This window comes from Miscanthus floridulus, chromosome 19 (genome assembly GCF_019320115.1).
Source record: "Miscanthus floridulus cultivar M001 chromosome 19, ASM1932011v1, whole genome shotgun sequence".
NCBI classification, from domain to species: domain Eukaryota; kingdom Viridiplantae; phylum Streptophyta; class Magnoliopsida; order Poales; family Poaceae; genus Miscanthus; species Miscanthus floridulus.
The window spans coordinates 109650701-109671848 of record NC_089598.1 but is presented as its reverse complement, the minus strand read 5'-3'; the positions used below and the strand labels follow the sequence as shown (position 1 = coordinate 109671848).

At 42.4% G+C, this 21148-nt stretch overlaps 1 protein-coding gene and 1 pseudogene across 1 annotated transcript; one reads left to right on the top strand and one right to left on the bottom strand.

Annotated features, from left to right (window-relative positions):
* Window positions 1-16449: 16449 nt before the first annotated feature.
* LOC136526596 (serine--tRNA ligase-like) lies at window positions 16450-18585 on the top strand (annotated as a pseudogene).
* Window positions 18586-18699: 114 nt separating this feature from the next.
* Window positions 18700-19932, bottom strand: LOC136528985 (uncharacterized). Its single transcript, XM_066521996.1, is given in 3 exon segments — window positions 18700-19800; window positions 19803-19823; window positions 19826-19932. Coding segments are annotated over 3 exon segments (783 nt in total). The 5' UTR covers window positions 19911-19932; the 3' UTR covers window positions 18700-19123.
* Window positions 19933-21148: the final 1216 nt, after the last annotated feature.

Here is a 21148-nt window from a genome sequence, read left to right as displayed (position 1 = left end):
ACAACACTCCTTTTCTCGTAATAAAGAGAACATCACATAGATGGACAATATGATCATCGAATATGCTTCGAATGATTTGTTATTGAGATTTGATATAATCTCATGGTCCATTGATAATATGTGATAATGTCCATCGAAGATGTTGTAATACTTGTTGTCAATGCACATGTATTGTGGGTATCATATCGATGTATTTGATACTCGGCAATATTTATAGATTTTTGTATATTAGACAAGAATCTCATTAAACTCTTTTCATATATAGATCATACGGGAATCATTCCAATGTGGAATTATATGTGCCTAGTGGACATTTATACCACAAACTCTATAATTAGGGAAGCAAAATATTCCTAGTTCTTATAACAAGAAGAGGGAATATTTTGGCCATTGTTGACGCGATGCAATGATTGTTTGCCCTTTTGCCACTATCATTCTTCCTTAGATACTGAGTTAGCAATTGAGGATATTTAATTATGTCCTAACTCAACTCATATCTTACTAAATTATAGATATATCCAAATATGTTTTCATATGGAAACACAAAAAGACAAAATTGGATATGGCATATAAGTAATAAGATAAGTGTCGTTTTGGTTGTATTATGCATACAACCATCCCCGTACAATATGCTGCGTACTAGATAATTTTCACACTGTTGATGCATTCTGGATTTGAAATGAACAATCGCCATTATGGGATGGGGTGAAAAAATTATTGGCAATTCTTTTGGTCATGATTTTCTAGAAAGTGTGGATACGATAAGTACCATAGGGAAATAGATTTTAAGATCCTCTTACCTTAAAATTAGATTGAGTGTCTTAGATTCCTTGATTATATTCAGAAGAATATGTATGGGTCCGATACAATGATTGTATGGGCAGTTTAGGCATTTCATGGTTGTGAAGATACATCTATAAGATGATCTAGAGTGTGTGAAGTATCCACACTCAGCCATGCATTTGGATAAATAATAGCTCATGTTGTGAGCTCATTATCCTTAACACTACTGAATTTTTGTGCCTACAATGACGATTGTTTGGTATAAAAGAATTTTGTTAAATATCCAAAGGGATAAATGGAATCTATGAAGTATAACAATGTCATAGCAGGACCATTGTTAGTGAATTGCTATTTGCCAACTTTGTGTTGGGGTCAGGTAGATTTACACACTCCTGATTTGAGATTATCAGCATATCCCCTATATGCATTTAGTACGTGGGAATCCATGAAGATTTTCTATTTACGTAAGATTGGGTTACGTTATATACGTACCAATCTCACCACCGCAGCGTAAATTGATGGGCACACACAGGAAACTAGGGATCAATGTGAGATTTTAATCTTCGTCGATTGTTAAGTATCTAGGATCTCTTATGAAGGATCTATTTACGGCCTCATACATTGGTTGTAGTTTGATAATGAGCATTTGTAGGCATTAGGGGGAGATTTGATGTACCATACGTAATGCCAGGAAATTATTTGGAATGCATAAAGCATTTTAAGCTCAGGATCACGTACTAAATGTTGAGTTCAAAGAATTATTGATTTGCATAGTATTGCAAATAAACTGCCAAATGCATTTACTGATTACTAAGGTATCTTTTAAACCTGTTAATCCGTTGCAAGTATATGCCAGAAAGAGTGTTGGTACCAAGTAAAACCACTCAACTCCCAATTGTAAATAAAAGGGGGAGAAGTATGGCCATAAAGCAGGATTATTCATGCTAGCAATAGAAGGCTTTCCTTCTAAGATAGTAAATGTAGGTCAACCTATGGTTGGCGACACCTTGTGGGTAAATATTGATTATTACCCAGTGGATGGATGTCATCCACAAACCTAGATCAGAGGTGCACCTAAATACTGATGCTAGGATATAAAAAATCCTAACTCTCGTTTTTCGGGAATTCACGATGTCATTCAGGGTATTTTGAGTTTTGATAACCAGAGAATTATATCATAGAAAGGCTATATGTGTCGACACATACTTCTCTGAATAAAATTGCATACAACATTCCAAGTCATCCAGTCAATAAGACCATGGCAGAGTGCTTTGCTCACTCTTACTGGAACTTGTTGAGTGATGTAATACATACAGAGATAGTCTTGCTCACCAGAAAAGAGATGTTTTGGGCTGTGATGTGAAAGGTCCTAATGGCTAGAGGGGGGTGAATAGCCTATTAAAAATTTCTACAACAACACTTATGACGAATGATTAGTCAATAAGACGGCGAAGCAAATTTTGCGCTAGCACTATACTTGGGGTTGCAAGCCACCTACCCAATTCTATTTTGTATAGTCTCTATCCACACAATGGCTATGTTGCTACACTAAGTTAGTGTGCTCTCAAAGGCTAACTAAAGAGCCACACTAACCAAACTAACAAGCTCTCACGACTAGCTACACTAAAGAGCTTGACAACTAGTTTGCAGTAATGTAAAGAGATATAGCAAGATGGATATACCGCCGAGTCGAGGAATGAACCAATCAATTACAAGGATGAATACCAATCACCTCAGAATCAAATGATGACACAATGATTTTTTTACCGAGGTTCACTTGCTTGCCAGCAAGCTAGTCCTCATTGTGGTGATTCACTCACTTGGAGGTTCATGCGCTAATTGGCATCACACGCCAAACCCTCAATAGGGTGCCGCACAACCAACACAAGATGAGGATCACACAAGCCACGGGTAATTTACTAGAGTATCTTTTGGCTCTCCTCCGGGAAAAGGTCAAGAACCCCTCACAATCACCATGATCGGAGCCGGTGAAAGCTCTAGTTTGGTTTTGGTGAATTGATGAAACCCTAAGTGCTAATCTAGTTTATCAAGTGATAATGAGATAGGTAGCACACTCCAAGTGTTGAAGCAAATGAAGATCATAGCATGATGAAGATGATGCCATGGTGATGATCAAGTGCTTGGACTTGGAAAGAAGAAAGAGAAAAACAAAAAGCTCAAGGCAAAGGTATAAACCATAGGAGCTATTTTTGTTTTAGTGATTAAGACACTTAGAGAGTGTGATCACATTTAGGTTTGATAGCCATACTATTAAGAGGGTGAAACCCTTATCGGAATATGGTTATCAAAGTGCCACTAGATGCTCTAACTCATTGCATATGCATTTAGGATCTAGTGGAGAACTAACACCCTTGAAAATGTTTGTGAAAATTGCTAACACATGTGCACAAGGTGATACACTTTGTTGTTGGCACATTTGAGCAAGGGTGAAGAAGTTAGAGGTGAAAAGGAGTAAGTGTCGTTGGCTATACAGTGACCGGACGCTGGCCTCTGAGGGACCGGCGTGTCCGATCATGTGTAGCAGTGAAGACACCAGTGTCGGTCAAACGACCGGACGCTGGGTCATGGTCGGACCGGACGCTGAAGTCTAGGGTCCGATCATTTTGTCAGACAGCGTAGACAGATGTCAGCGTCTGATCGGACTCTGGAAGGGTCCGGTCAAGCATGACCGGACGCATTCGGTCGAAGAAATCTGTTTCTGGAACCTTACTGGAAATGACCGGACACTGGGGTCTGAGCGTCTAGTCAGTTGTAGCGGAGCGTCCGGTCGCTTCATAGCTGTTGAGATCAGACGACTCCGATTGAACGCAGTGTGACACATGGCAGGCATCGGGTGACTGTACGCTGGGTCCAGAGTCCGGTCAGTTGGACCGAAGCGTTCGGTGACCCCGATCAGTACCCAGTGAAGGGGTACAACGGCTCTATTTCGTGGGGGCTTCTATTTAAGCCTCATGGCCAGTTCAAGCTCACTTTCTTGGCCATGCATTGACATAGCAACCTTGTGAGCTTAGCCAAAGCCCTCCCACTCGTCTCTATCATTGATTCATCATCATAGTGAGATTGGGAGTGATCCAAGTGCATTGCTTGAGTGATTGCATCTAGAGGCACTTGGTGTTCATGTTTCGCTGTGGATTTCGCTTGTTACTCTTGGTGGTTGCCGCCACTTAGACGGCTTAGAGCAGCGAGGATCATGAGCGGAGGGTGGTGATTGTCTCCGGCTCCGATCGTGGTGATTGTGAGGGGTTCTTGATCTTTCCCCAGTGGAGAGCCAAAAGGTACTCTAGTGGATTGCTCGTGGCTTGTATGATTCTCATCTTGTGTTGGTTGTGTGGCACCCTATTGAGGGTTTGGCGTATAAAGCCAATTAGCACGTGAACCTCCAAGTGAGTGAATAGCCACAACAAGGACTAGCTTGCCAGCAAGCAAGTGAACCTCGATAAAAATCATTGTGTTCATCATTGATTCTGAGGTGATTGGTCTTCATTGTTATTCATCCTTATGATTGATTGACTCCTTCATCTACACAGCGGTATAACCCTCTTGATCACTCTATTTACATTTACCGTAAATTAGTTATCAAGCTCTTTAGTGTAGTTAGTTGTGAGAGCTTGTTTGCTTGGTTAGTGTGGCTCTTTAGTTAGTTTTTGAGAGCACACTAACATAGGGTAGTGTCATTGCTATTGTGTGAATAGACACTATCTAAACTAGAATTGTGGTAGGTGGCTTGCATTTTGAGTAGGCTAGCGCAACACTTGCTTCGCCTCATAATTATCTAACTATTTTGTTAAGTGTTGTTGTAGAAATTTTATTAGGCTATTCACCCCCCCCCCCTCTAGCCATTAGGACCTTTCAAGTGGTATCAGAGCCAAGGTCACCGTGATTTGAGGCTTAACAACCTTCGGTGTAAAAATGGCATAAATTAACAACACCAAGAAGCCACCCCACTTTGATGGTACAAACTATCCATATTGGAAGTTAAAGATGACCACACATATCAAGTCAATTAATAGAAAGGTGTGGAAGGTGGTAGAGACCAAAATTGAGATTGATGATCCGAAAAATCACACCGCGGCCGAAGAAATTCTTCTCCAAAATAATGACATTGCTCTAAGTGCCATTCATGAGGCAATTGATGAGAGAACATTTGAGCAAATCAAGAATATAGAGATGGCTCATGAGGCTTAGAAGAAGTTGGAAGAATCATTCAAGGGCACCAAGGCAATAAAGGGTGCGAAGGCATACATTCTTAAGGAGAATTCTACTAGCTTCAAGATGAAGGAAGATGAGAGTGTGCCGGACATGTTCCATCAGATGGAAGTGATTGTCAATGATCTCAAAGCTCTTGGTGAGAAGATAGAGGACAAGGACTTCTCTAATAAGTTCTTGAGATGTTTACCCGCAAGATTTAACATGTTGGTCACCTTGCTAGTAAGGACTGGTTTGGACACTATGACACCAAACCAAATCTTAAGATATATCATGACCGATGATGCTTATAGAGATGATGATGAGAAGGAAGAAAAGAGGGACAAGAAAGATGAGAAGAAGGATGACAAGAAGAAGAGCGTGGCATTCAAGGCCACATCATCCAAGGGCAAAGCTAAGCAAGAAACATCAAGTGAAGATGATGATTCATAGGATGATGACGATGATGAGAAGATGACTCTCTTTGTTAAGAGATTTGGCAAGTTCATGGTGAAGAAGGGCTACCATGCTAGAAGAAAGAAGTCTTCATCCAAGAATAAAGAAGTGTCAAGAAGGTGCTTCAAGTGTGGAAGCAAAGATCATCTTGTTGCTCAATGTCCATATAATAGCGAAAATGATGATGATAACAAGAAGAACAAGAAGAAGGACAAGAAGGAAAAGAAAGAGAAGAAGGACAAGATAACCTTCAAGAAGAAGAAGGGGTGGTTCATATGTGGTCACTTGGGATAGTGATGCTTCCTCAAGTGACGATGATGATAGTGATGATGACAAGACCACCAAGAAGAAAAAGGCACTTGCAAGCATTGCTATAAATAAGAAGCCTTCTCTCTTTGAATCTTCATCATGCTTCATGGCTAAGGCCATTAAGGTACAATCTTGTGATGATGAAAGTGATGAAGAACATGATGATAAAAATGAACATGAAAATGAGAATGATAGTGATAGTGATAATGATGAACCTACTAAAGATGAATTATTTGATATGCTAGAAGATGCTAGAGAACACTTTGACATTAAGAGAAGAGAATGCAAAATCTTGTGTAAGGAAATTAAAGCCCTTAAGCAAGCCTTTGATGAGCTCAATGCATCTCATGAGAGGCAAGAGGAAGCCCTTGAGAAGCTTGGCAAGGCTCACAAGAAGATTGAAAAAGCTCATTCTTCTTTGCTTGATGAGCAAAATAAAAAGAAGCATGTTGAAACTTGCAATATAGGTTTAACTTATGATTTAATTGATACATCACTATCTATATCTATCATTGTTGCTCCTACTAACCCTTCTTGTAGTACATCTACCTCCACCTCATCTAGTAGTGATGGTCTCACTTGTGATACCTCACTAGTGGTTGAGAATGAGAACCTCAAGAAGGAGGTCAATAAGCTCACTCACACCTTAGCTAAGGCTTATGGAGGTGAGGACCGCTTGCTTATGTGCTTGAGTAGCCAAAGAGCTTCTCTCTACAAAGAGGGATTGGGCTATACCCCCAAGAAAGGCAAGGTGGCCTTTGTTCCTCATAGGACTAGTTTTGTGAAGAACAATGGTCGGTTTTGCATTAGTTGCAAGCAAGTGGGTCACAAAGAGCATGAATGCACCAACAAGAGCAAAAATGCTAATGTATCCTCCATCAAGCTTAATTCTTCCTATATGCTTACTAAGGGTACAAATGGTGTAAAGGCTAAGTTCATTGTTAAACCATGGATGGGTTCAAAGAAGAAAGTCATTTGGGTACCAAAGAGCTTAGTGACTAACCTTCAAGGATCCAAGCAAGTTTGGGTACCTAAAAAGAATTGATCTTCTTTTATAGGTAAATTACAAAGCTGGAGGAAGGCATTGGGTTCTTGATAGTAGGTGCACTCAACATATGACCGGTGATGCAAGAATGTTCAACTCAATCAACACCAATAGCAATGATAGTTATGATAGTATCACATTTGGTGATAATAGCAAAGGCAAGATCAAAGGGCTTGGTAAGATTGTAATATCTAATGACATGAGCATATCCAATGTGTTGCTAGTAGAGAGCTTGAATTTTAATTTGCTATCCGTGGCTCAATTGTGTGATCTTAGATTTAAATACATATTTGGGCTAGATGATGTAGAAATCATAAGTGTAGATGGCTCTAATTTGATCTTCAAAGGCTTTAGATATGAGAATCTATACTTGGTTGATTTCAATGCTAGTGAAGCTAGATTGTCTACATACTTGTTCACTAAGTCTAGCATGGGTTAGTTATGGCATAGAAGGCTTGGTCATGTTGGAATAAAACAAATAAATAGATTGGTTAAGCATGACTTAGTTAAAGGCTTGAAAGATGTTGTGTTTGAAAAGGATAAGCTTTGTAGCTCTTGTCAAGCCGACAAACAAGTTGGAAACACCCATTCTAAGAAAACATGATGAGCACTAGTAAAGCATTTGAGTTATTACACATGGACTTATTTGGGCCAACATAATACACTAGCATTAGTGGTAACAAATATGGCTTTGTGATAGTGAATGATTACACTAGATACACATGGGTATTCTTTCTAGTAGACAAAAGTGATGTGTTTGTAACTTTCAAGTCATTTGTCAAAGGTATTCACAATGAATTTGAAACAACCATCAAGAGAGTTAGAAGTGATAATGGTAGTGAGTTCAAGAACACTAGAATTGATGAGTTATGTGATGAATTTAGAATTAGACATCAATTCTCAGCCAAATACACCCCTCAATCAAATGGCCTTGTTGAGAGGAAAAATAGGACACTCATTGATATGGCAAGGTCTATGCTTAGTGAATACAATGTGAGTCAATCCTTTTGGGCCGAAGCTATCAACACGGCTTGCTATTGTAGCAACCGTCTCTATTGTCACCGTTTGAAAGAGAAGACACCATATGAGCTCTTGAATGGTAGAAAGCCCAACATTACATATTTTTAGGTCTTTGGTTGCAAATGCTATATCTTGAAGAAAGGCACTAGATTGGGTAAGTTTGACAAGAAATGTGATGAAGGATTCTTACTTGGATACTCCACTACAAGCAAAGCATATAGAGTTTAGAATTTGGATAGTGGTACTCTGGAGGAAGTGCATGATGTTGAATTTGATGAAACCAAGGGTTTATAAGAAGAGAATAAAAACTTAGAAGATGTTAGAGGCATTCAACTTTCAAATGCCATGAAGAACAAGGATATTGGTGAATTGAGGCCTAGGTAAGTGAATGATGATGAAGATGATCAAGTGCAAGTGCTCTCTAACTCAAACGTGCAAGATGACGCAAATCAAGCTAGTTCAAGTGAATCTCATGATAATGAACAAGATCAAGTGGCTAGTACATCATCTCTACCAAATGATCAAGCAAGTGCAAGCAATCAAGTTCCAATCCTCCAACCAACCAATATTGCAAGGGATCATCCATTAGACACTATAACTGGAGATATTTCAAGAGGTGTGCAAACAAGATCAAGATTGGCATCATTTTGTAAACACTTCTCATTTGTGTCATCCATTGAACCAAAGAAAATAGATAAAGCTTTGAAGGATGTTGATTGGGTAAATACTATGCATGAAGAATTAAATAACTTCATAAGAAATCAAGTATGGAAGTTAGTAGAAAGGCCAAAGTGACACAATGTGATTGGAACCAAATGGGTCTTTAGAAACAAGCAAGATCAAGATGGGATAGTAGTAAGGAACAAAGCAAGATTGGTAGCACAAGGCTATACACAAGTTGAAGGTCTTGACTTTGAAGAAACATATGCCCCGGTTGCTAGATTGAAAGCAATTAGAATCTTGCTAGCCTATGCTTGTGCCCACAACATCAAGCTCTATCAAATGGATGTTAAGAGTGCATTTCCAAATGGCTACATCAATGAAGAAGTATACGTTGAGCAACCTCTTGGTTTTGAAGATGACAAAAAGCCCAACTATGTATACAAGTTGAAGAAAGCATTGTATGGCTTGAAGTAAGCACCTAGAGCATGGTATGAGAGATTGAGAGATTTTCTACTCTCTAAAGGGTTTACAATGGACAAAGTTGACACCACTCTTTTCATCAAGAAGATTGGAAAAGATCTATTTGTATTACAAATCTATGTTGATGATATCATATTTGGATCAACCAATCAAGATTTTTGTGATGAGTTTGGAAAGATGATGGCTAATGAGTTTGAGATGCCCATGATCGGAGAGTTGAGTTACTTTCATGGTCTTCAAATCAAGCAATTGAAGAATGGTACATTTGTGAGTCAAGGCAAGTACATCAAGGACAAGATCAAGAAGTTTGGCATGATTAATAGCAAAGCCATTAGCACACCAATGGGAACCAATGGCAACTTAGATAATGATGCAAGTGAAAATATGGTGGATCAAAAGTTATATTGGTCAATGATTGGAAGCCTACTCTATGTGACCGCATCAAGACCGGATGTCATGTCTAGTGTATGCATGTGTGCAAGATTTCAAGCCTCACCAAGAGAAAGTCATTTGAATGCTACAAAGAAGACATTGAGGTACTTGAAGCATACACCAAATGTTGGTTTGTGGTATCCCAAAGGAGTAAAGTTTGAGCTAGTTGGTTACTCCGACTCAGATTATGTGGGATGCAAGGTTGAAAGGAAGAGCACCTCGGGCACATGTCAATTGTTGGGAAGATCACTTGTTTCATGGTCATCAAAGAAGCAAAATTGTATTGCTTTATCAACCGCCGAAGCCAAATACATATCCGTCGATAGTTGTTGTGCACAAATTCTTTGGATAAAGGCCACTTTGAAGGATTTTGGAATCAAGTTCAAGAAAGTACCATTGCTATGTGACAATGAGAGTGCAATCAAGCTAACCAACAATCCGGTGCAACATGCAAGAACAAAGCACATTGATGTCCGCCATCACTTTATAAGAGATCACCAACAAAAAGGAGACATTTGCATTGAGAGTATAGGCACCGAAGATCAACTTGCCGATATATTCACCAAGCCATTGGATGAGAAAAAGTTTTGCAAACTAAGGAATGAGTTGAACATGTTAGATTTCTCAAATATGTATTGATGCACCCCCACTATATATGACACGCCTCTCTGTCAAGATATCCAAGGCAAAAGTTGATTGGCATGGCATACATCCTTGCTAAGGATATGTTTAGTGCATCTAGTCATTTCTCCATTTTATTAGGCTCATTCATGAAAATCAAATGAATTTAATGTTTATATGGTATCACTATTGCTTCTATGCTTGACTTGATCTAGTGATAGCATATGACATGTCTGTGGGCTTGTAAACCTAGTGTTTAATCTAGAAAATGAGCTCTAAGTGTTTAACTCAACATGGTACAAGATAACTATAACATTCCAGCCCAGGGCTTAACAGGATTAATAGGATACTCATACCAATAAGTTGCAACTTCTTTTCTGAAAGCCCATCTGTAAATAACTCTGAGGTTAAACGTGCTTGGCCTGGAGTGATGGGTGACCGACCGGGAACTTCTTCTCGGGTGCGCACGAGTGAGGACAAAGTGTGCAGAAAAGACCTGTGTTGGTCTGTGAGGGCAGTCTATATCCTAGAGAAGCTGCCAGATGTAAGCGGGCCCAGCCTCGGAGAGACGGGACGTTACAGAATGGTATCAGAGCCGACTCTGGTGGTTTCACGGGCGCATGTATCGCAGTTGCGCAGGCATGGTGCGCATGGCTGGTGTGGATCCGGTGTGGTCACACAGCATGGCACATGCGCTGGCTCTGGACACACGGACGTGGCCAAGAGAGGACGCTCCTTGCTTGGGATTGATCGACGAGGACGTCGATCTCTTAAGGGGGTGAGGATGTAACATTCCAGCCCAGGGCTTAACAGGATTAATAGGATACTCATACCAATAAGTTGTAACCTCTTTTCTGGAAGCCCATCTGCAAATAACTCCAAGGTTAAGCGTGCTTGGCCTGGAGCGATGGGTGACCGACCGGGAACTTCTTCTCGGGTGCGCACGAGTGAGGACAAAGTGTGCAGAAAAGACCTGTGTTGGTCTGTGAGGGCAGTCTATATCCTAGAGAAGCTGCCAGATGTAAGCGGGCCCAGCCTCGGAGAGGCGGGACGTTACAATAACCCTTATTTAGTGGTGTAAAGAAGCTTGTCCTTGAATCAAACCGAGTTAAATATCTTTGGCATATATTCTAGTTTGAACCAAATTTGGAACTTTAATCCTCATCCCATTGATTGACATTGATAATCTCGACCCTACAAGTAATACTATCTATATTTTGAACCTTTGTGGTCATTGATGACAAAGGGGGAGAAAAACAAAGATAGTAGTAAAGATAGTGAAAAAGGGGAAGAAATATCATAAAGGGAGAGAAACATAAAAATATCTTGATATATGACATAGGGGGAGAGAAGTGAAAAAGGAAAGGGATTAATTAAAATTTTGAGCACACGAGTAGGGGGAGCAAGCTCATGAACTTGGATGATGCATTTTAATATGCATTTCATATGTTTGCTTGTATGGCACAAGTATTAAATTTAAACATCCATGCTTGTGTGATGTATGCTAGTTGTAAGTTTCAATGATAATATGAAAAACTAGCATGAATAGATTATCTAGTGATTTCATTCTCTAGTATTATCAAGTGGTATCTATTCCAAATATTTCCATGTGGTATATTTTTCAAATGGTATCAAGCTAACCATGGTGCTAAGGAAGGTATAATGGTGCACTCCGATTGGTATCATGCTTCAAAGGTCCATCTCTTATACCTTAGCATCATATGGTAGACATTGACTCCTATATTTCCTATCTAAGCATATGTGCAAGCTACAATCCAAACTCTTAGCACATATGTAGGGAGAGCAATAGCTACCATATGAAGTTCATGAAACTTGTCCATATCATTTACACATAGTAAATATGCTTGGACAAGCAACATGGATTCAAATGAATCTTAATTCATATCTTTGTATAAGGGTTGTCATCAATTACCAAAAGGGGGAGATTGAAAGCTCTAGTTTGGTTTTGGTGAATTGATGAAACCCTAAGTGCTAACCTAGTTTATCAAGTGATAATGAGATAGGTAGCACACTCTAAGTGTTGAAGCAAATGAAGATCATAGCATGATGAAGATGATGCCATGGTGATGATCAAGTGCTTGGACTTGGAAAGAAGAAAGAGAAAAAAAAAGCTCAAGGCAAATGTATAAACTATAGGAGCTATTTTTGTTTTAGTGATCAAGACACTTAGAGAGTGTGATCACATTTAGGTTTGATAGCCATACTATTAAGAGGGGTGAAACTCATATCGGAATGCGGTTATCAAAGTGTCACTAGATGCTCTAACTCATTGCATATGCATTTAGGATCTAGTGGAGAACTAACACCCTTGAAAATGTTTGTAAAAATATGCTAACACATGTGCACAAGGTGATACACTTTGTTGTTGGCACATTTGAGCAAGGGTAAAGAAGTTAGAGATGAAAAGGAGTAAGTGTCGCTGGCTATACAGTGATCGGACGCTGGCCTCTAGGGGGACCGGCGCGTCCGGTCATGCGTAGCAGTGAAGACGCCAGTGTCGGTCAAATGACCGGATGCTAGGTCATGGTTGGACCGGATGCTGAAGTCCAGGGTCCGGTCATTTTGTTAGACAGCGCAGATAGATGTCAGCGTCTGATCAGACTCTGAAAGGGTCCGGTCAAGCATGACCGGACGCGTCCGGTCGAAGAAATCCATTTCTGGAACCTTACTAGAAACGACCAGACACTGGGTCTGAGCGTCTGGTCAGTTGTAGCGGAGCGTCCAGTCGCTTCATAGCTGTTGAGATCAGACGACTCCGGTTGAACGCAGTGTGACACGTGGCTGACATCGGGCGACCGGACGCTGGGTCTAGAGTCCGGTCAGTTGGACCGGAGCGTCCGGTGACCCTAAGCAGTACCCAGTGAAGGGGTACAACGGCTCTATTTCGTGGGGGCTTCTATTTAAGCCCCATGTCTGGTTCAAGCTCACTCTCTTAGCCATTTGTATTGACATAGCAACCTTGTGAGCTTAGCCAAAGCCCTCCAACTCATCTCCATCATTGATTCATCATCATAGTAAGATTAGGAGTGATCCAAGTGCATTGCTTGAGTGATTGCATCTAGAGGTACTTGGTGTTCGTGTTTCGCTGTGGATTTTGCTTGTTACTCTTGGTGGTTGCCGCCACCTAGACGGTTTGGAGCAGCGAGGATCATTGAGCGGAGAGTGGTGATTGTATCTGGCTCTGATCGTGGTGATTGTGAGGGGTTCTTGACCTTTCCCCGGCGGAGAGCCAAAAGGTACTCTAGTGGATTGCTCGTGGCTTGTGTGATCCTTATCTTGTGTTGGTTGTGCGGCATCCTATTGAGGGTTTGGCGTGTGAAGCCAATTAGCACGTGAACCTCCAAGTGAGTGAATCACCACAACGAGGACTAGCTTACCGCCAAGCAAGTGAACCTCGGTAAAAATCATTATGTTCATCATTGATTCTGAGGTGATTGATCTTCATTGTTATTCATCCTTGTGATTGATTGACTCCTTCATCTATACGGTGGTATAACCCTCTTGATCACTCTATTTACATTTACCGTAAATTAGTTGTCAAGCTTTTTAGTGTAGCTAGTTGTGAGAGCTTGTTTGCTTGGTTAGTGTGGCTCTTTGGTTAGTTTTTGAGAACACACTAACATAGGGTAGTGTCATTGCTATTGTATGAATAGACACTATCTAAACTAGAATTGTGGTAGGTGGCTTGCATTTTGAGTAGCATAGCGCAATACTTGCTTTGCCTCATAATTATCTAACTATTTTGTTAAGTGTTATTGTAGAAATTTTATTAGGCTATTCACCCTCTCTGGCCATTAGGACCTTTCAGCCGGAGACAATCACCAACTTCCGCTCGACGATCACCGGCTCCGCTCGACAATCCTCGCTGCTCCAAGCCGTCTAGATGGCGGCAACCACCAAGAGTAATAAGCGAATCCTACAGCAAAACACGAACATCAAGTGCCTCTAGATGCAAACACTCAAGCAATGCACTTGGATTCACTCACAATCTCACAAAGATGATGAATCAATGATGGAGATGAGTGGGAGGGCTTTGGCTAAGCTCATAAGGTTGCTATATCAATACAAATGGCCAAGAGTTCTGAGATAGAGCCGGCCATAGGGCTTAAATAGAAGCCCCCCATGAGATAGAGTCGTTGGCTCCTCAGTCCACTAAAAAATCGAGGCGACCGAACGCACTGGTCGGTTTGACCGGACGCAGGACCTCAGCGTCCAGTCCTTATATTTTCGCCAGTGTCCCCGACTTGAAATACTGATCGCATAATCTCAACGATCATTAGCGCACTTAAGTTATGACTGGATGTGCTGCTCGAAGTGACCGGACGCTCCAACACTGGAGTCCGGTCGTTTCCAGTAAGGTTCCACTTGTGACCGGACGCGTCCGGTCGTGCCCGATCAGACTCACCCAGCGTCCGATCACTCACCTTCTTCACTATGCGCCACCACATTAGCATGACGGATGCTGAATAGTGTTCAGCCAGAGTCCAGTCACCTATGTTTGGTCTCAGACCGAGAGTACCACCTTCTTTTATAATTGACCGGACGCTGCTCCCCCGAGTCCGGTCACCACGTGACCAGCTTCTGATGTACTATGTGAAACCCTGTCTTTTCTATACAGGGCGCCGGTGGCACCGTCGGACTGTCCGCACTCTACGGGCAGATACTCCGCCAGTGAAGTTTCGAACCCTTGCTCCCAAGTGCTAAATACAATATGTATCACCTTTGTGCATGTGTGTTAGCATATTTTCACAAATATTTTAAAGGTGTTAGCACTCCACTAGATCCTAAATGCATATGTAATAAGTTAGAGCTTCTAGTGTCACTTTGATAACCGCATTTTGATACGAGTTTCACCCCTCTTAATAGTACGGCTATTGAACCTAAATGTGATCATACTCGCTAAGTGTCTTGATCATCAAAACGAAATGGCTCGTACCACTTATACCTTTGCCTTGAGCCTTTTGTTTTTCTTTTTCTTCTTTTCAAATCCAAGCACTTGATCATCACCATGGCATCACCATCATCATGTCATGATCTTCATTTGCTTCACCACTTGGAATATGCTACCTATTTCATGAACACTTTGATAAACTAGGTTAGCACTTAGGATCTCATTAATTTACCAAAACCAAACTAGAGCTTTCATAATGTCAGCACCTCATGGTACATTTACCATGGGTACAAAAATGTTTTCGCCCTAAAATGGATTGAGAACAATGTGGTGGTGAGATCAAAGTAAGACTAGTAGCACAAGCGGTTTACGCAAAGCCCATGCATTGATTTTCAATGCAAATTATTCTCCAAAGTATAAATTTCCGATACTATCTTTTAATTGGCAGTACAAAAGCATCTATCATTGCAGTTGATAGTTAATAGATGTAGTGATTGCATATATTTATATGATAACTTGATTTGGTGTATTTGTGAAGCTTCCAAGAAGAAGTTCACATACCCAACCCTCGTACATAAAATCGCAACACATATTGTGTATTGCTTAAGTCAATATATATCTTAAAGCAATTAAGTCGAATTTGGTACGATCGACTTTGTGTGTATTCCCTAAACTAAAGGGATACAAGATTAATTACACGTGGTGTTGATTTTGAAGTCCTTGATTGGATTTCATAGTGTTATATGATAGTCAATAATCTTGACATCATTAGTGATGAACACATGTTAATAGCACGTTGTAATCTAAAGACGGAGTTTGCGATGGAAGATACAGGCTAAACCAAAATTTCATTTTGTGTTTATGATACAAGCATCTTCTCTTAGAATTTTATACAAAAGCTATCTATATCCAGATCATATTGAGTGATTCAATATGAAAGTATCCTATGGTTGTTCTACCTCATGATAGAGGAAGATTATTTTATGCCATAGTGACTGAGATGAGATATTGGAACATGTGGTATATTATCTCTGTGCTATTTATGCGCTTATAAATCTAGCAAAAGTTTCTGGCCAGAAATTATTGTTGAAATGATTTGCTATCTAGTAGCAGCGCTACTCCTACCAAATGTTGGTGGATTAAAGTTAAGAATATCTTTTGATATCTCAAATAGCACATGTGGTCTTGTGTAATCCATGATCCAATTACGTGGATATAATGATTCTGGCTATCTATAAGATCCTCAAACTCTAGATCATTGAAATAGGCTTTACATGAATTTGGAAAGACCATGTTGTAATAGTCTTTAAATAGACATTTAATGGTCCATCCAATTAATCATTCTGACATTGTATTTTATAAGGCTTCACGTGAATGTGTATAGCTTGGTAGAATGATATATCATATACTGAAGTTATGTGGTGTTGATTCTATGAATCAATGGTCATTATCTATAAAGGTAATGCAACTTGTGTTATGTAGATGGAGACAAGTTATACTTAATGCAATATTTTGCACTAAGATGGTTCTGTTCCATAGGTAATATGGGCATATGAACATTTACAAACTAAGTTTTGTGATAATCTTGCAGAGATATTCACAGAGTCTACCATACTCCACATTTCTTATGTGTTGAGGGCATTGGTATGAATTTACTTTGAGGTTTTTTTGTATGAGTTTTTCCTTGGGGTTTCTCATATAAAGTTTTTAATGAGGCAATATCAACACAAGGTTATGTCATATCATCCATTTTTCTCCACAGGAATTTTTGGTGGATGATATTGGGACATAAGATGTATTATACTCTTTTCTTTATGTGAGTTTTTCATTTATGGTTTCTCGTATAAAGTTTTTGATGAGACAATGTCAACACAAAGGTATATGCTATATCATCAAGTTTTCTCCACGGGGTTTTTTTTGGAAGATGATATTTGAAGCATATTGACCATATGGTCAAGGTATTTTTAGATTAAGGCTTTGGGTCTATCTCAAAGGGTCTAATAACATTGGTAATTGTATATTATGGTGTTGTTCCATATTTTTCCCACTAGGTCTTAAGGATTTTTGTCTGGTATACCAACAGCCTGTTCGCTTGTTAGTTTCAGTCAGGGCTTATCAGTCATGGTACAATGTTTTTCTCTCACAACGAATCAGCCATACAAACCAGCACAAGCGGCTTATTGAACAAGCGAACAGGCTGCAATATTACTTTGATTTTTTCCACAGAGGTTTCCAAAGATTCATAAAGATGCATAATAGACGAATAATAAATACTACAAGGAGCTAATTGAACAAGGGGGAGTGTTGAGAATTATTATTGAGTGCTCAATTATGGATTAATCGAAGGCGTGTCTTTTCACCCCTCTCTCTTTCACACTTGTAACCGCCCACGTAAACCTGTATATATATATATATATATATATATATATATATATATATATATATATATATATGTGCATACTGTTGATCAAAAAAGATAATAGAGATCATTTGCATTCCTCACCTGTGTCTCACTCGCTACTTTTCTAACAGATTCGACCTCTAGCCGTGTCCGATGTGTCGTGTCGACTCTGTTCGCTAAGCTGATGGCCATCGGCAACATCCTGCACGAGTCCGTGCCCGTCGCCGCCGACGAGGCCGCCAACGTGCCCCTGCGCGTGTTCGGAGACAGGAGGACGGAGCCTGATGAACCACGTGGACCTCTGCGTCGCGCTCGACATCGTTGACTTGAAGAGGGGCGCCGCGGCCGCCGGTGGGAGGGGCTACTACCTCAGGAAGGAAGGCGCGGCGCTGAACCGCGCGCTGGCCAACTTCGGCATCGAGTTCCTGCAGCGGCGAGGCTACGAGGAGATCGACACGCCGCACATGATGACGAAAGAAGCCATGGGCAAGTGCGCGCAGCTCTCCCAGTACGACGAGGTGCTGTACAAGCTCGAGGGCGAGGGGAAGTACTTCATCGCCACGTCGGAGCAGCCTCTGGTGTACTACCACCAGGGCGAGCAGCTCCGTCCCGACCAGCTGCCGATCCGGTACGTCGGCTTCTCCACCTGCTTCCGGAAAGAAGCCGGCTCGCACGGGCGCGACACGGCCGGCATCTTCAGGACGCACGAGTTCCAGAAGGTCGAGCAGTTCTGCATCACCGCCCCGGACGGCGACGCCTCGTGGGAGATGCACGAGGAGATGATCAGGAACGCGGAGGACTTCTACACGGAGCTCGGCATCGCCGGACGCGTCGTCAACGTCGTGTCCGGCGCTCTGAACAACTCGGCGGCGAAGAAGTACGACCTCGAAGTGTGGTTCCCGGCGTCGGGGACGTACCGGGAGCTCGTGTCGTGCTCCAACTGCACGGACTACCAGGCGAGGAGGCTCGGGATCACGTATGGCCAGAGGAAGGACGGCGAGAGCCGAGAGGTGCAACAGGTTTGTTCACACGCTCAACTCCACGCTGACTGCCACGCAGAGGACCCTGTGTTGTATCCTGGAGACGCACCAGGACTCCAGGAGGAGGGTGGTGTTCGAGTGCCCGAGGTGCTGCGACCTTACATGTCTGGGATCGACTTCATTCCGTTCAAGAAGCCTCTGGATCGCCATGGCGGAGCTGCTCGCTCCAAACCAAAGAGGTCTAAATGAAAGAGTACTGATGAATTGGATGAGGAACGAGTCGTAAAAATGTAGCTTTTGGAGAGTGATATGTGTGTTTGGTGCGTTCTCGTGTTGGTTGTTTACGTTTCTTTCAGAATGTGTAGGTGCAGAGATTAGGCTACTTATACTCTGTCTGCGGACACTTATATTGAATTCCAATAAGAAAATCGAGTAGTTTCATCACCAGAAACACTGATTCGATCCGTTACATTCCACGGTTCTTTTACATATATGTATATAATCGTCCTATGATCTTGCACAGAAACTGGAAGCAACAAAAGTGCAGGCATTAACCGTACAGTACTCCGTATGTTCAGACTTCAGACTTCAGAGCAGGGTGCTCGATTTGTTCTTGACTGGGTGGGTTTTGGGAGGAACGAGCTGTTCACGATTCATCTCTAAAACTGAAACAATAATGTGACCTGATACTGCAAACCTACATGTGAACTGAACTGGTCCGAAGCAGAGAAATTGCCAACAAAATCATCAGCAGACAGAGGCCCCGCAATTAGTCGATTTGCTCGGCATGCACCACTGACGGAGCAGAGCAGCCTCTAGTGCGCGCGCGCGCCGGCAGCAGCAACCTCCTTGCGCTCACTGTCACTGTCGTCGTCGTCGTCGTCGATCCAATCCCAGTAGTGGCGCTTCACGGTGATGGCGCCGGCGCCGGCGTCCCCGTCGTCCTCGCCGGTCTCCTCGGTCTCGAACTCCCCGTCCTCGGGCACGCCGTCCACCACCTCGGCGTCGACCGCGTGGAGCACGTAGCGGCGGGGGAGGCCCGGTAGGACGCGGACTCCCTCCTCCACGCGCGCGCCGTCCCCGCCGAGGATCCGGACGTGGGCGCGGGCGCCGAGCTCCTCCCGGACGGCGCGCGCCGCGGCGGCCTCGGGGGACTCGCCGGGTCGCATCTTCTCGGACAGCGGCCGCGGGCCGCGCCGCCGGACCGTGCCGTCGGAGAGCAGCTGCCGGGTCTCCACGAGCCGCGCGCCGCGGCTGTTGCGGATGCGGACCGTGGCCACGTGCACCGCGCGGACCACCCGCGGCGCCGGCGGTGGGGCGGCGTCTGCGGGGGCGTGTAGCGCGCAGTCGCCCACGGCGAGCTCCAGGAACAGGTTCGCCAGGGTCTTGGTCCCCGGCACGGCGCCCCAGGATGCAAGCGCCCCCGGAGGGAGCCGCGGCCGGAGGAACGCCGCCAGCGAGTCCAGCGTCGAGAACGCGACAGGCGGGCCAGCGGCGACGGCGGCCGCATCGGCGCGGGTCCTCTGGGCGGTGGACGGGATCGGGCCGCGTCGCCTGCGCTGCCGCTGCCGCTGCTGGTGCTGGTGGTGGGGAATTCTCCATGCGGGAAGTGGAGCTGGAATTTCCTTTTTCCAATTCGCTGCGATTTTTTTTTGAGGAAACGCTGGGATTATTTTTGGCCAGATCATCGAAGGCCCAAATGTGACTGGGCCCACTCGCCTTGGCGGCGTATACGGATGGAACTCCGAAAACTGCAGCCCGAGCCCAACAAATCGAAAACGACAAACCATCGGGCCTGTACGACGGTTGGTTTCGACAAGGTTTGGTGTGACTTATGACGAGAAAACTGTTTGCTGTGAGAGAAAAATATTATTGGCTGACTAATAAGTTTGGCTAAAACCCACCATCAAACAGACTGCATGACTTCAAGGCGCACGTCCCGATCTCTCTCTCGGTCTCTATAAACCTTTTCTTTTGAGAAGTTTACGTTTTGTTATGTAACTATAAAACAAGAAAGCTTTAACCACCAAACTATTAAAGCTTTAACCACCGAGCAAATCTGGTTTTGCATTTCTAAAAAATAACAAAAAGATTTATCTTTTATAAATCATACTCAATTCGTGTTAAATCAAATAAATAAATACAGTAATTTATTTTTTAGTGTTCTATTTGAAGTTATGTGTGTATTTTTTATAGTAATTTGTTTATTGGTGCTCTATTTTATGTTATCGGTGTATTTATTCTTTTTCTTGTTGAAAGTAGATAGATGGCCAAATTTGCTCGGTATTAATAGTTCGGTTGTTAAGACTTGTAGTTTTAGAGTTGAATGACCTAAAACAAACTATGCAAATAGTTGATAAAAATGGACTTGTACTTTAAGTACCACCTCATTCCAATTTGTAAGTCATTTTTGTTTTCTAACTAGATACGTAGTTTTCACTATATAATAAGACATAAACATATATCTAGAGGTTTAGTAAAAGATATGTACCTATCTATACTATAAAAGAGGCGAAGGATTTGGAAAATACATGTTACCTAAAAATTCCTACCCACCCTATGTTTTAACCCTTAGATGTGATTTGAGATCTAGATCCAAGGGATACTAAACGTCATTACCTCCTAACAAGTGAGCCACATCTTACAAAACGTAAGATTCTTACGTTCCTGCCATACAAATCCGTCGCCGCTCGCTGTCTTTTTTCACCGAAACAAAAGTCTACACCCGCCCACACCTCCAACATCACGCACACGGGCAGACAGAGGCCCCCGTCTCCCATATAGTCCGATCTTCTGATCAACACCTTGTCCTAACGTGATTAATCACCTTGTCCTAACGT